We start from the raw sequence: 11,425 nt of genomic DNA on the forward strand, positions 1-11,425 counted from the left end.
ACGTTTTTAAGAGTCAATCTCCCCTAAAATTATGACTCTTCTCTAAAATACAACTATTTAATGTAAAGTCATCTTGTATTGTGTCAAAGCAAAAAATACTCTGACACCTGTTAAAACGGTAAGGCAGACTTTATTCAGGACTATCACAATAGGTGTAGAAACTACTGGAATGGGATTTTGCAGTAGGGGAGAGAGATTGGGCTCAACTTCAAATACAACAAGGAAAAGTGGGGATTTATAGCCAAGGAGCAGACTAGCTGGGGCAGGGGAGTCAGTGGATAGAAAATTACTAATAGGGTAGAGTAATTCTTGCTAAACTGACCTGACAGGATTCTTGGTGAAGCCAGGCCAGGATGATCAGACATGGCAGGGAAGAGGGGAAGATGGTGAGAGCTGAGAAGGGTGATCAGATACTGAGGGTGGGGGATTCACTTGGCAGGATTCTTGCTAAACTGGGCAATGCAAAAACCAAAGGTCAGTGATAGCTGAGCTAAAGTTGGGTCAAAGGGAGAATCTTTGTCAATCCTGTCAAAGTTCTTTCTTAGAAAAAAATCAATTATATAAAGATTCTTGAAATAGGATAAACATAAGAGAACAAAAGCAAATGAAGGAAAATTGTAATTCTAGTCAGGAACTAAATGTATTAGAGTAAAACCAAAGCAAGGAATGTAAGAATGAAAAAATTGAGAGAAGAAAAATAAAAACTTTCCAAGCCTCCCCTGTGGGGAAGAATTGTTGTGGGGGACCCCACTGGGAGAGGGAGGAAACCCATCAAGTGAGAGTGGGGGTGAATGGGGGAGTGTTGGGAGATGGGTGAATGGCCTTGTGGGAAAAGACCATGTTTTCATATAATGGAGTAAAAGAATGCTTTTCATTGTGTATGGTAGGAAGGTTGAGCTCTCAAAGTCACAAAAGGAAAAAGGGGGAAAAAGAAAGAAACTGGTTAAACCAGTAAAATAAAGAAAAAGAGATGAAAAGATGAAACAACCATGTAAAATAGTGTAAATTAAAAAGAATAAAATCAATACAGCAGTTGCTACTCTACATGTGAATGGACTAAATTCTGTCATACTAGGATTAAAGAAAACCAGTTAAATGCACTTACAATATTGAAAAAGAAGGAGTATGCCAAGGACAAGCAGGTAACAGCTGACAAATTTAAGAAATGCAATATTACTATCAGAGAAGATCAAATTTAAGATTAGAACGTAATCTAATCTTAAGATAAAGAAGGACATTATCTGGTGATAAAAGGTACAATTTATTAAGACAGTATAAGTCATAAATCCATATATATCATACAAAATAGCACATAATAAGCCAAAACAATTAGAAAGGATTTCCAGAGCTCTGTCTTCATCTCCATGAGTCACTTTACTGTAATCTCCTGGATTATTGGCTAAAATTAAATGGCAGAGGGTTTCTTTTTTTTTATTTCAGGATTTCATGGGGTTACAAACATTTTGGTTACATGTTATGACTTTGCCACACCCAGTGCTCACCGCGTCCATTAGTGGTGGGTTTACTCCCCCAACCCCCAACCCCCAACCCTGCTTTTCCAACAAGCTGTTACTTACAGAGAGCCAGCCGTCCGCATTTGAACCAATCACACTGAAAACCTGCCTCTCCTAACCCTGGCAATGGAAAGTTGCCAAGAGGCAAAGGTCTGGCTGTCCTCTCCTAGGGATGAAAGGACAAAGGATTGCCATGCCAGTACGGGCGTCCCTGCGTCCCCGCGTCCTCGTCCTGCCCCTGCGCCCTAACGCTGTGTCCCGCTTCTCTTGCCCGCAGAGCCCCCCGGCGCGGACCCGGACACGCGGCGGGCAGCAGCACGCGGCTTCACCGGCTGCCTCTCCGCTGTGCGCTTCGGCCGCGCGGCTCCCCTGAAGGCGGCGCTGCGCCCCGGCGGCCCCGCGAGGGTCACTGTCCGCGGCCACGTGGTCGCCGCGTCCCGCTGCGCGGCGGGGACGGGCTCCGGCTCCCCGGCGCGGGAACTGGCTCCCCGGCTCGCGGGGGGCGCAGGTGCGTGGCCCCTCTGCCCTGGTGCGCTCAGACAATGCGCTTCCTGCAAACGTTTGAGAATTTCTCTGAAGTCTTTTCTCGCTTCCATCATTAATTTTTTTTTGCTATGTGTTTATTTTTAATTGACAAAATTTTGATATATGCGTATATTGTGGAGGGATTGAATCAAGCTAACAAACATATCGTTCCCCCTTTTTCTATCGTAGGCCGTTCTGGACCAACAGACGAGGGAGAGCCCTTACGTAACACAGACAGAAGTGACTCTGCAGTCATCGGAGGTAAAAAGGCCTTGAATGAGCTCGTCCCGGGAATTAGTGCCACTTTGACAGTAGAGAGTTGGTTAACATAACAGGAAAATATACCAAAGCATCAACACTCAGTGGTGAGGTCAAGGTGCCACATATTGTGTTGGATTTCTGAGGTATTATTTACTGATTTCATCTTCCCTGGACATACTTAGTAAGAATTTCACTGAAACATATTTTTTAAAGAATAATTACAAAACTAATAATGAAAAGTTTTAAATTTGAAAATAGCTGTATTCCCTAGGACCTATGAGATATTTTTAAAGGAAATAAATGGCTCTTTGGACAGAGTTCCAAGTAATTATGTCAAAGCAATGAAAACTTAAGCTGAGCTAATTATCTGAGCACATACTTTATGATACTTTTTAAATGGCAATTTGCATGGTTTGGATGCTTCCCCTGACAATATTTCACTTATTAAAATTTTTTAAAATACACATAACATTATTTAAAGTGAATTATTTCAAAGTATACAATTCAGTGGCATTAAGTACATTCACAATGTTGTACACCAATAATAGCTGCTATAAATTTCACTTTTAATCATATTTTAGAAAGAATTAGTCTAATAGACTGGGTATTTTGTGGTTGTTTTTAATTGAAGAAAAGTAAAATTAAACATCATGATTTAATAAAGTTATATTAAATAACTTATTGGCAATGAAAATGGTATTTTTTCCTGAAATATAATTTATCCAGAACTAGTGCAAAAAATAAGCATTTACCTTTCCTCATTAATTAATTAATTAATTATTGAAATGTTATTTGGTTTTTTATTCTGCATACTCTCCACAGCACATACAAAAGTAAGCTATATTTTTTCTTCCAAAATGGTAGAAAACAATTCAGACATTCTAAAGTTCTGACTAAATTTCAGTTGAGGATATTAACATTTCCATCGCTATGTCAATTCTTTTACTCTTTCAAATTAATAAGGTAGAAATTAAAAATACATGACCTGATGAACAAAAACTGTATTTAAACAGTTTTCTGTGAGAATCTGGTCAATGATGTATATCCAAAAGGAAGACTTTTGTGTTCAATTTTAAATCCAATCCAATCCTAAATCAATCCTGATTTTTTAGGAGACTTGTCATTGCAATGCAAAAGCAATTTCAGTATGCTCAGCATTTTGAGTAGCTTCACAAGTCCTACAAATATTTGCACAATGTCAGAGTTAGTGCTGGCCTTCAGGGAGCAAGTATAAGGGGCAAATTGATATCAGAACAAAAGCACTTACCTTTAGAATTTTATTGCTTTTGGTCAAATATCATTGGGAAGATATACTGAGTAAATGTAGGAATGTGATGCTATTAAACAGTAAGTCTTAGCAGTTTTCTATTCCCCTGAGAAATTCTTTCTTGGACTCTCAAGGAGGGAATGGACAGAAGTTGTGTGTAGAAGGCTTCCCCTGGGCCTTCACAAAGGCAGTTGTGTTTTCTAATAGTTACTACCTGAGATATAAATTAATATTTTTGTGAATTATCTTAAATTTATGATGTGGGCAGTGAAAGTGTCAGGGAGGAAATATAATTTCTTCTCAACCCTCATAAATTCATAGTTGAGATTAACAAAAGAAAAGCAAGTTTATTAATGTGTGCAGTGCACAGCACGTGGGAGAAACCTCAGTGAAAGGTAACTCAGAGCAGTGGTTTTAGAACTCTGGTTTACATAGCATCTTCAACAAAGAACAACAAATTTGTAGAGAAATGACGGGACAATGGAAAGCAGTTTTAGGTTTCTAAAGGCAAGAAACTGTGGGAAGTAAATATATGGGAATAAACTGATGGAATAATGTTTGTTTGCAGATTTCTCTGGTGCCATCTCTGAGCTGGTAGGAGTTGTCTGCAGTAAAGGAAAATTTACTTCCTGTCCTTAGGTGGAAAAGGAGGAGGATTGGAGGATTGAGGAGGCTCTTCCTCTATTTACTTCTTAATTGCCTTTAGCTCAAAAATATCTATGTCAAAAAAGCTTATTTGGGGTGACATGTTTTGGCTTCCTTCAAAAGTTTGTCTTTTTACATATTCATTTGCTTTAGCATAGATTTGACTTTCATTCTTCACTAATGTGATTGCTTCAGTAAGCAGCTTTTGGAGACACGGCTTTCCTGCTTTGGCACTCTGGCTGTGGACTAAAGCCAAATACAATTTATAAAAGTACTGGTACCCAGGCCTGCTACTCGGTTATCCAGATTTACTGGCTTCTTGTGCAGCAAGGGTTAAGAATCACTGGCATAGCTAATAGTGTCAATATTTTAGAATATTTATACCTGGCTCTTTCAAATAATCCACATTCCATATATATAAACTTAATAAATATGCCTAGAATATTTTTGGCAATAGAGTTTGAGTACATATATGTTGGACAACTGTATTTCAAAAGTATATCATCATAAAAGTATTTTTTAAAGATTTCATTAAAGTGTATCCATTTCATTGTACTAACAGTATCATTTAATGATTTCTGATGGTGCTAAACACTGTCTATATACTCCCCACTTGTTAACTGAAGGATGCATATGGGGTTACAGACTTATATGTATTTGTGCTGCTAACAGAAAAAAATGAAAGTCTGTAAAATAATTTAATAGGTTTATTCTGAGCCAAATATGAGTGACCAATGGCCCAAAGAGCCATATTCAAGAAGCCTTGGGCAAGTGGTCCCAAGGCAGGTGGGTTACAGTTTGATTTTATACATTTTAGGGAGACAGGAACTGCAGATCAAATCGTAAATCAATACATGGAAGGTATGCATTGATTTGGCCTGAGAAAGCAAAAAGCAGAGGGGGCAGGGCTTCAGGTTATAGGTGAGTTCAAAGATTCTTTGATTTGTAATTGTAAAGCTTTGTCTAAAGACTTGGAGTCAGTAGAAAGGAATGCTTGAGTTAAGATAAGGGAGTTTATTAATCAGAGAGCAAGCTACAATATACTCAGAGTGATCTGTTAAGCAAATTGATGGCTTGCAGGCATGATTTAACCTTTGCCTTGCATGGCCTTGGGTCCAGTTTGCAATTAGTCTAAACTCCAAAAGGGAGGGGTTATAAGGAGGTGTGTCAGACCTCCAGCAACTCAGTCCTAAGCTTTCTTTGAGGTTCCTTTAGCCAAAAGGGGGTCCTTTTGTTACTGAAAGTTCAGTACTTGTTCCTGAGGCTGAATCAGTGAGAAGGAAGAACGAGGACAAATGGTTTGAGGAAAAGGAAAGAGAAGTTTGTTGCTCTTTTTCAGATCTTTACCTCTGTTACCCATTCAGTCAGTGGGGGGCTTAGGATTTTTAGTTTATAGTGCTTTTAAATCTGAAGGCATTAGCTGAAATCCAATTACCATATGCCTTTAGGAAAAAAGCCTAAGACAGCCATATCTAAAAGTTGTAGTAACTTAGAAATATATAAAATATTATAAAACCACCTGGCCTTAAAATTCCTGAGTTTTGATGTTTCCAATTTATGGTATAATAGATGGTGGTTTTATTTTAACCTAACTTATTAAGCAATGATATCTGTGTAAGGGCCACCAAGAAACTTCCCCTTTGCCCCCGGAAGGTTCACTGAAAAATCGACTCACAAAACGAGATCAGTAAGAGAAAAGGCATACAAATTTACTAACATGCCCATGGAGAGAACCACAGAGTGACAGCCTCCCCAGTGGGGTTCAGAAGCGTATATATCAGCTCAGGGTTACGGAAAGAATAGGGACTGGGATACTAGCAAAACAGGGTATGGGAGGGTGGAGAAGAAGAGGCTTGTTAGGTAGATGAAACCTCACAGGTAGCAGCCCTCAGAGAAAAGAGATGGTAAATGTTTCTTTCAGATCTTTAAAGGTGTCAGGCTCTCAGTTAATATTTCCTAGATCCAGAAAAAGGAAGAGCTCTGAGAAAGCCTGGCTGCATCAATGCAGATTTTCTCTAAAGATGTAAATGTCCCCCACAAAAGACAGCTTTGCAGGCCTCCCTAACAGCCATCTCAAAATATGTGGCAGAAGTATATTTTGGAGTAAAATATTTTTATTCCCTTCATCTGCAAAGCCTCTGGTTGGGACAAAAATCGCCATTTATATTTTGACATCATCTTTTTTTTCTTCCTTCTCTAGGTGTCATAGCAGTTGTGATATTTATTTTGCTCTGTATCACTGCCGTAGCCGTACGAATTTATCAACAGAGAAAGTTAAGCAAAGAAAATGAGTCGAAAATCTCCAAAAATGAAGAGTGCTAAGATGGCTCTGACAAGTGAGCTTGATGTCCAAAACACAGTCAGTGAGAGGCAGAGCATGTCCTGCGATTGGCAGCTGTGGCCAATCTGTCACCATGACTGCTCGACTTTCCTGCTTGCCGTCAGGGCACTGCAGTCAGCTGGCTGGGGACAGCACTGAAGCCTCCAGTGCTCTGGGAGGCCCCTTCCTCCTCAGAGAAACACATTCCTCCACTGTCAGTTTAGGGACAGCGAACTAGGGATAGTCTTTCATCCCTGTCGGGTAGGGTAGTTCTCCCTTCTCAAATGCTCTCTTCCAAAACTGGTTTAATTTGTGTAAGAATTGTGGGTTTTAGATGAGAAAATGGCTACAAAGCTTTGCTTCTAATTTCTTGAAAAATGTGACAGAACTTTTGTTCAGATGTAAAAGACACAGTTCCACTCTGACGTTTTTTGTTACTTGGAAACTTACCTGGGATCCCTTTTTTGATCCTCTGCTGATATTTGTAAAACAGGAAGTGCTCCTTGGTCACCTTCCCTGGCATTTCCGTATTCTGGAACACAGAGCCAAGAGGCCTGCCGAAACTGAGCAGCCCTGTCTCACCCTGCCTGATGGTCAGTACGGTGCAGTAGAAAACTGGAAATATTACTGTTATTTTTGGTGTATTGCTTTTTCTAATTGACTGTTTTTAATCATTTTGATAAATTTTAATGTTGAAATCAATATTGAATGTTAGCTATTTAATTTTGTAATGGAACCGAAACTTGATAGGTAACAAAGTACATAGAGGATGTCAATACAAGATAGTCTGGCTATTTTTCTTTGTAATTTGTAATTATAGTTTTTGTAAATTGTGATTATGTTTTTAACTAAATTTACAACCAGATATAAACACTGCTTCTTACACTGAAAGAGTTATCCTTCATTTATAGTAATACCTGAATGAAACATAATCCTAAACTTATTTCCCCAAAATATTGAGAGATTATATCAGTTTTTCTTTATCATTCTATATTTCTCTTTTCTAAATGTTGTTACCAATTTGCCTTTGATTTCCTGTAACTATATTATGTTGTACACTCGCAGCAGTCCCCAACCTTTCTGGCACCAGGGACTGGTTTCATGGAAGGGGGTGGGGAGCTGAGGCAGTGACACGAGCGAGCGAGCGAGGGGGAGCAAGAGCAGCTGTAAATACACTCGCTCACTCGCCTCCTGTACTCGCCCACTGCTCACCTCCTGTGCAGCCTCCAGCTTCCCAAGTTGCATGGAGGACGATTTTTAATTTTTCCATGGACAGGGTAGGGGGTGGGGAGGTGGAGGACCTCTGTGGCCTGGTCCCCAGGGGTTGGGGACTGCAGTCATACAGAGCATCTTTCCAGGGTTTCTTTTTCTTTTTTTTTTTTTTTTAAAGAAAATTAGCATTAACAGAAGAGCTCCAATTCCTTTTCTAAATTTTGAACTGCTCTAGGCATAAATATCATTGTGTGTTATCCTCTCATCTAATTGCTTTTAGAATTTAACTGAAAGCTGCTCACTCTAAGGAAAGACAGCATTTACATGATCTGCTTTAAATCTGCCATGCTAATCATAGCTTTATGAGCATGGGGCCAAATTCTCATAGATTACCCCAAACTGAATATATGCTATGAACTGGAACATGTCTCATTAAGGTTTGCACACACTGAGGTAGCAGAGGAGTGGAATTAACTTTATGGGGACAGTTCCAGGAACTGATATTAACACAGTGCTTATTTGATAATTGCATGAACCACCATTTGGATTCAATGAGCCAATTATGTAAAAACAATGATGCTACACTCTTCATATTCCAGATACCAACTGCCTGCCAAGGAGTAATTAGATCAGACCTCGTAGTTTGTCCACATCAATTGAAATTGAAAATATATCAGTTCAGCATTATTATTACATAACTGAATTTCCATCTTCTCATTTGTGTTATTTTTGAAAGAATGAATATAGATACTCTCTGTCTTAAGTCTGCTCTCAACAAATGATCTCTTCTCAGAATGCTACATCTCTATTGATGTTTCTTTAAGTGACTGATGAAAGATTTTCTATTTCTACTGTATGACTCTCTTAATATAGCAATATATGAAGGACACATCTTGATGAATAATACACATTTTTGGTTTTGGTTTTGGTTTTTTTTTCTCAAAGACCTGTCCAAGATGGGGAAGGAGTCAACAAAGATATAGTACATTTTATTAGCGCATGTAGACATCATGTAATCACTAAAACTTTTACAGACACTTATTTTATTCCACAGAAGATTTTGATGGCTGGAATTTTATAGGGTTACAGAGAATAAAACACTACCACCCGCTGCTTTCTGCACTTTTTACAAGACAGCAAAACAGATGCACCACATTTCACTGATACATCATCCACTCTTTGTGATTTTTTTAATTTTATCTTCTTATTTGAAAATAAGTTCATTTTTCAAATAAAATAAGAAAAATATTTTAAGGAAAGTTGTGTAAAATTTAAATTAGGCAATTATGTGTTTTTTCCTAATTTATACAAAACAAGTACAGATAAATGCATTCTGTATGTTTGTGCATTACTTGACCCTCTGATATATTTTGAGATTATTAAGATTTGTTGACTTTTTTATGATCTGGTGTTTATTGTCTGGTAAGTTTTAAATTGTTAAACACAAAGTGAAACAAAAAGAGATAAATCTTTACTGATTGTTAGAAGTAAAAATATCTGTGAATGTATATATTTAAACTTTTGTGGCCGGGCGTGGTGACTCACGCCTGTAATCCTAGCACCCTGGGAGGCCAAGGCGGACGGATCGTTTGAGCTCAGGAGACCAGCCTGAGCCAGAGCGAGACCCTGTCTCTACTAAAAATAGAAAGAAATTAGTTGGACAACTAAAAATATATAGAAAAAATTAGCCGGGCATGGTGGTGATTGCCTGCAGTCCCAGCTACTCAGGAGGCTGAGGCAGAAGGATCACGTGAGCCCAGGAGTTTGAGGTTGCTGTGAGCTAGGCTGACGCCACGGCACTCTAGTCCGGGCAACAGATTGAGACTCTGTCTCAAAAAATAAAAAAATAATAAATAAATAAACTTTTGCCAGAGAGCAACCATTTAACAATCAACTTACTAAAATGTGGATTAAGTATTTTTTATTGGTGCAGAGAACTTAGTCACTAAACATTCTTTAAATATATAGATGCTAGTTGCAAGTAGCACTCTTCTATAAAAATATAATGATTTCCCAAATTTTGTTTTCAAATTTTAAAAAGTAACATATAATTAACATTCTTCATTTGAGAATGCTGAAATTTCTCATTCTTAAGAAACTTTGAAATTCTAATATTAAAAATAGAGTGGTTAATATGAATTGAGGCTTATCTCTGTAAAATGGTGGCATTGGTGAATGGTGTTATCTTGATATTATGATCCAAATTTACCTTAGGAAATCACTCTAAATCTTTTATCATTTCCTATGAGATAGCATTTCCTATGAGTTATTTCAAGCACAAACTTAATACATTTTGATAGTAGTTAATTCTTATATAAGACCTATTCTACCCCATAACTCTATTATTATGAAGGATCATAGTAAAGCTAAAATATTTTCATTCAGACTGTCTGACCCTTCATAGTAATAGAAACATGGAGTAGAATAGGTCATGTACATGAGATTTTTGGTTTTACCTCATTCCTCAGGTTTATAGATAAAACAAAAACAAGGATGTGAGAGTTGATTTCTTCCGGGGACAGTGCTAATAAGTTGCCATTCTTGGGCTAAACTAACACTTTTCTCTCTCAACTTCACTCTGAAGAGAAGCCCACCCTGCTACCTTCCTAGTGTTATTTAGCAGAGTAAAAAACATATTAGGCTGCTTGATATTATGTCTGCCAAGACTGACCAGTGGTTCTGGATCTTTGTTCACATCTTGTCTGAATGAATGTTTAATGGAAAATTAATTTTTATGGCTTTTCTTCTTTAATAAAAGATTACTTTCATTGTGTATAACTAGAAGTTATTCTGGAATCCATAATATAAGCGACACAAATGGGTTACTGAAATATTCTTGAAGTTGGAGAAGAATGAAATGGACACATTTTAAATCAAAACAGGATTAGTGTGTTGTTTAACCTGCTACCTCATTGGCCAATTTTGGGCAGGAGAATATTCATAAACACTGTTTTAGCAACTAAGTTTAAGGAAAGAACCAGTTTTTTATTAAAAAAAACTAATTCAAGGAATTATAGAGTTTTTCTATAGGTAAAGACATTAAATATCAACTGCAACTCTTTCCTCTTCCTTCACATTGCTCCTAATGGATACAGCTCAAGTTAAGTTCGTTGCCGATACATTGTGAGAACAGACACTAATACGGTGCACTGAAGTGCTAATGTGGGTTATGTTTAAGAAGGTTAAAGTTGCTACCAGTACGACTAGTAGCAGAATTTATTATGCATTAATCATATTGTTGGGAAAGTAAGCTGAAGAGCTACTTACTGTAGTAATTTTTTTGAAATTACTGATAACTTAGTTTTTGCCTATAAATTATATTTTTGTGTTTTATTGTATCATTATTTATTTTAAAATTTAAGGTTCCCAATGTGCCATTTGCTCTGTGAATAAAAATGTCTACAATCACAAGACTAACTTACTTTTAGTTTTTGCAATATGAAAATTTATAGTTTAGCTAGCTTGTGAGGGGACCTAAACATTTAAGAAAGCTCTTAAAATAGAAGCTATATGACTGTGTAAGCATTTTGTATGACTAATACCACATTTTATCTCTTTCAATAAGCTAATGAGGGAAAACATACAATTATTCCCATTTCTGAAAATCACACAAAGGCCTTCATAGCTTTGATACAATGTTGCATAGGTAATTATTAACAAAGGATTAGAATACAGGTCCTG

The 11,425-nt window shown here is 37.5% G+C and overlaps 1 protein-coding gene across 1 annotated transcript in view; it reads left to right on the plus strand.

Annotated features, from left to right (window-relative positions):
- The window catches only part of LOC138387136 (contactin-associated protein-like 3), a 211,636-nt gene extending 204,483 nt beyond the window's left edge, over positions 1-7,153 (plus strand). The window contains 4 exon segments of the mRNA XM_069474040.1: positions 1,792-2,022; positions 2,229-2,300; positions 6,413-6,521; positions 6,523-7,153. Of these exon segments, the coding sequence (XP_069330141.1) occupies positions 1,792-2,022; positions 2,229-2,300; positions 6,413-6,521; positions 6,523-6,691 (581 nt within the window). The 3' untranslated portion in view covers positions 6,692-7,153.
- The last annotated feature ends 4,272 nt before the right edge of the window (positions 7,154-11,425 follow it).

The sequence above is a fragment of the Eulemur rufifrons genome, chromosome 7 (genome assembly GCF_041146395.1).
Source record: "Eulemur rufifrons isolate Redbay chromosome 7, OSU_ERuf_1, whole genome shotgun sequence".
Classification (NCBI taxonomy): domain Eukaryota; kingdom Metazoa; phylum Chordata; class Mammalia; order Primates; family Lemuridae; genus Eulemur; species Eulemur rufifrons.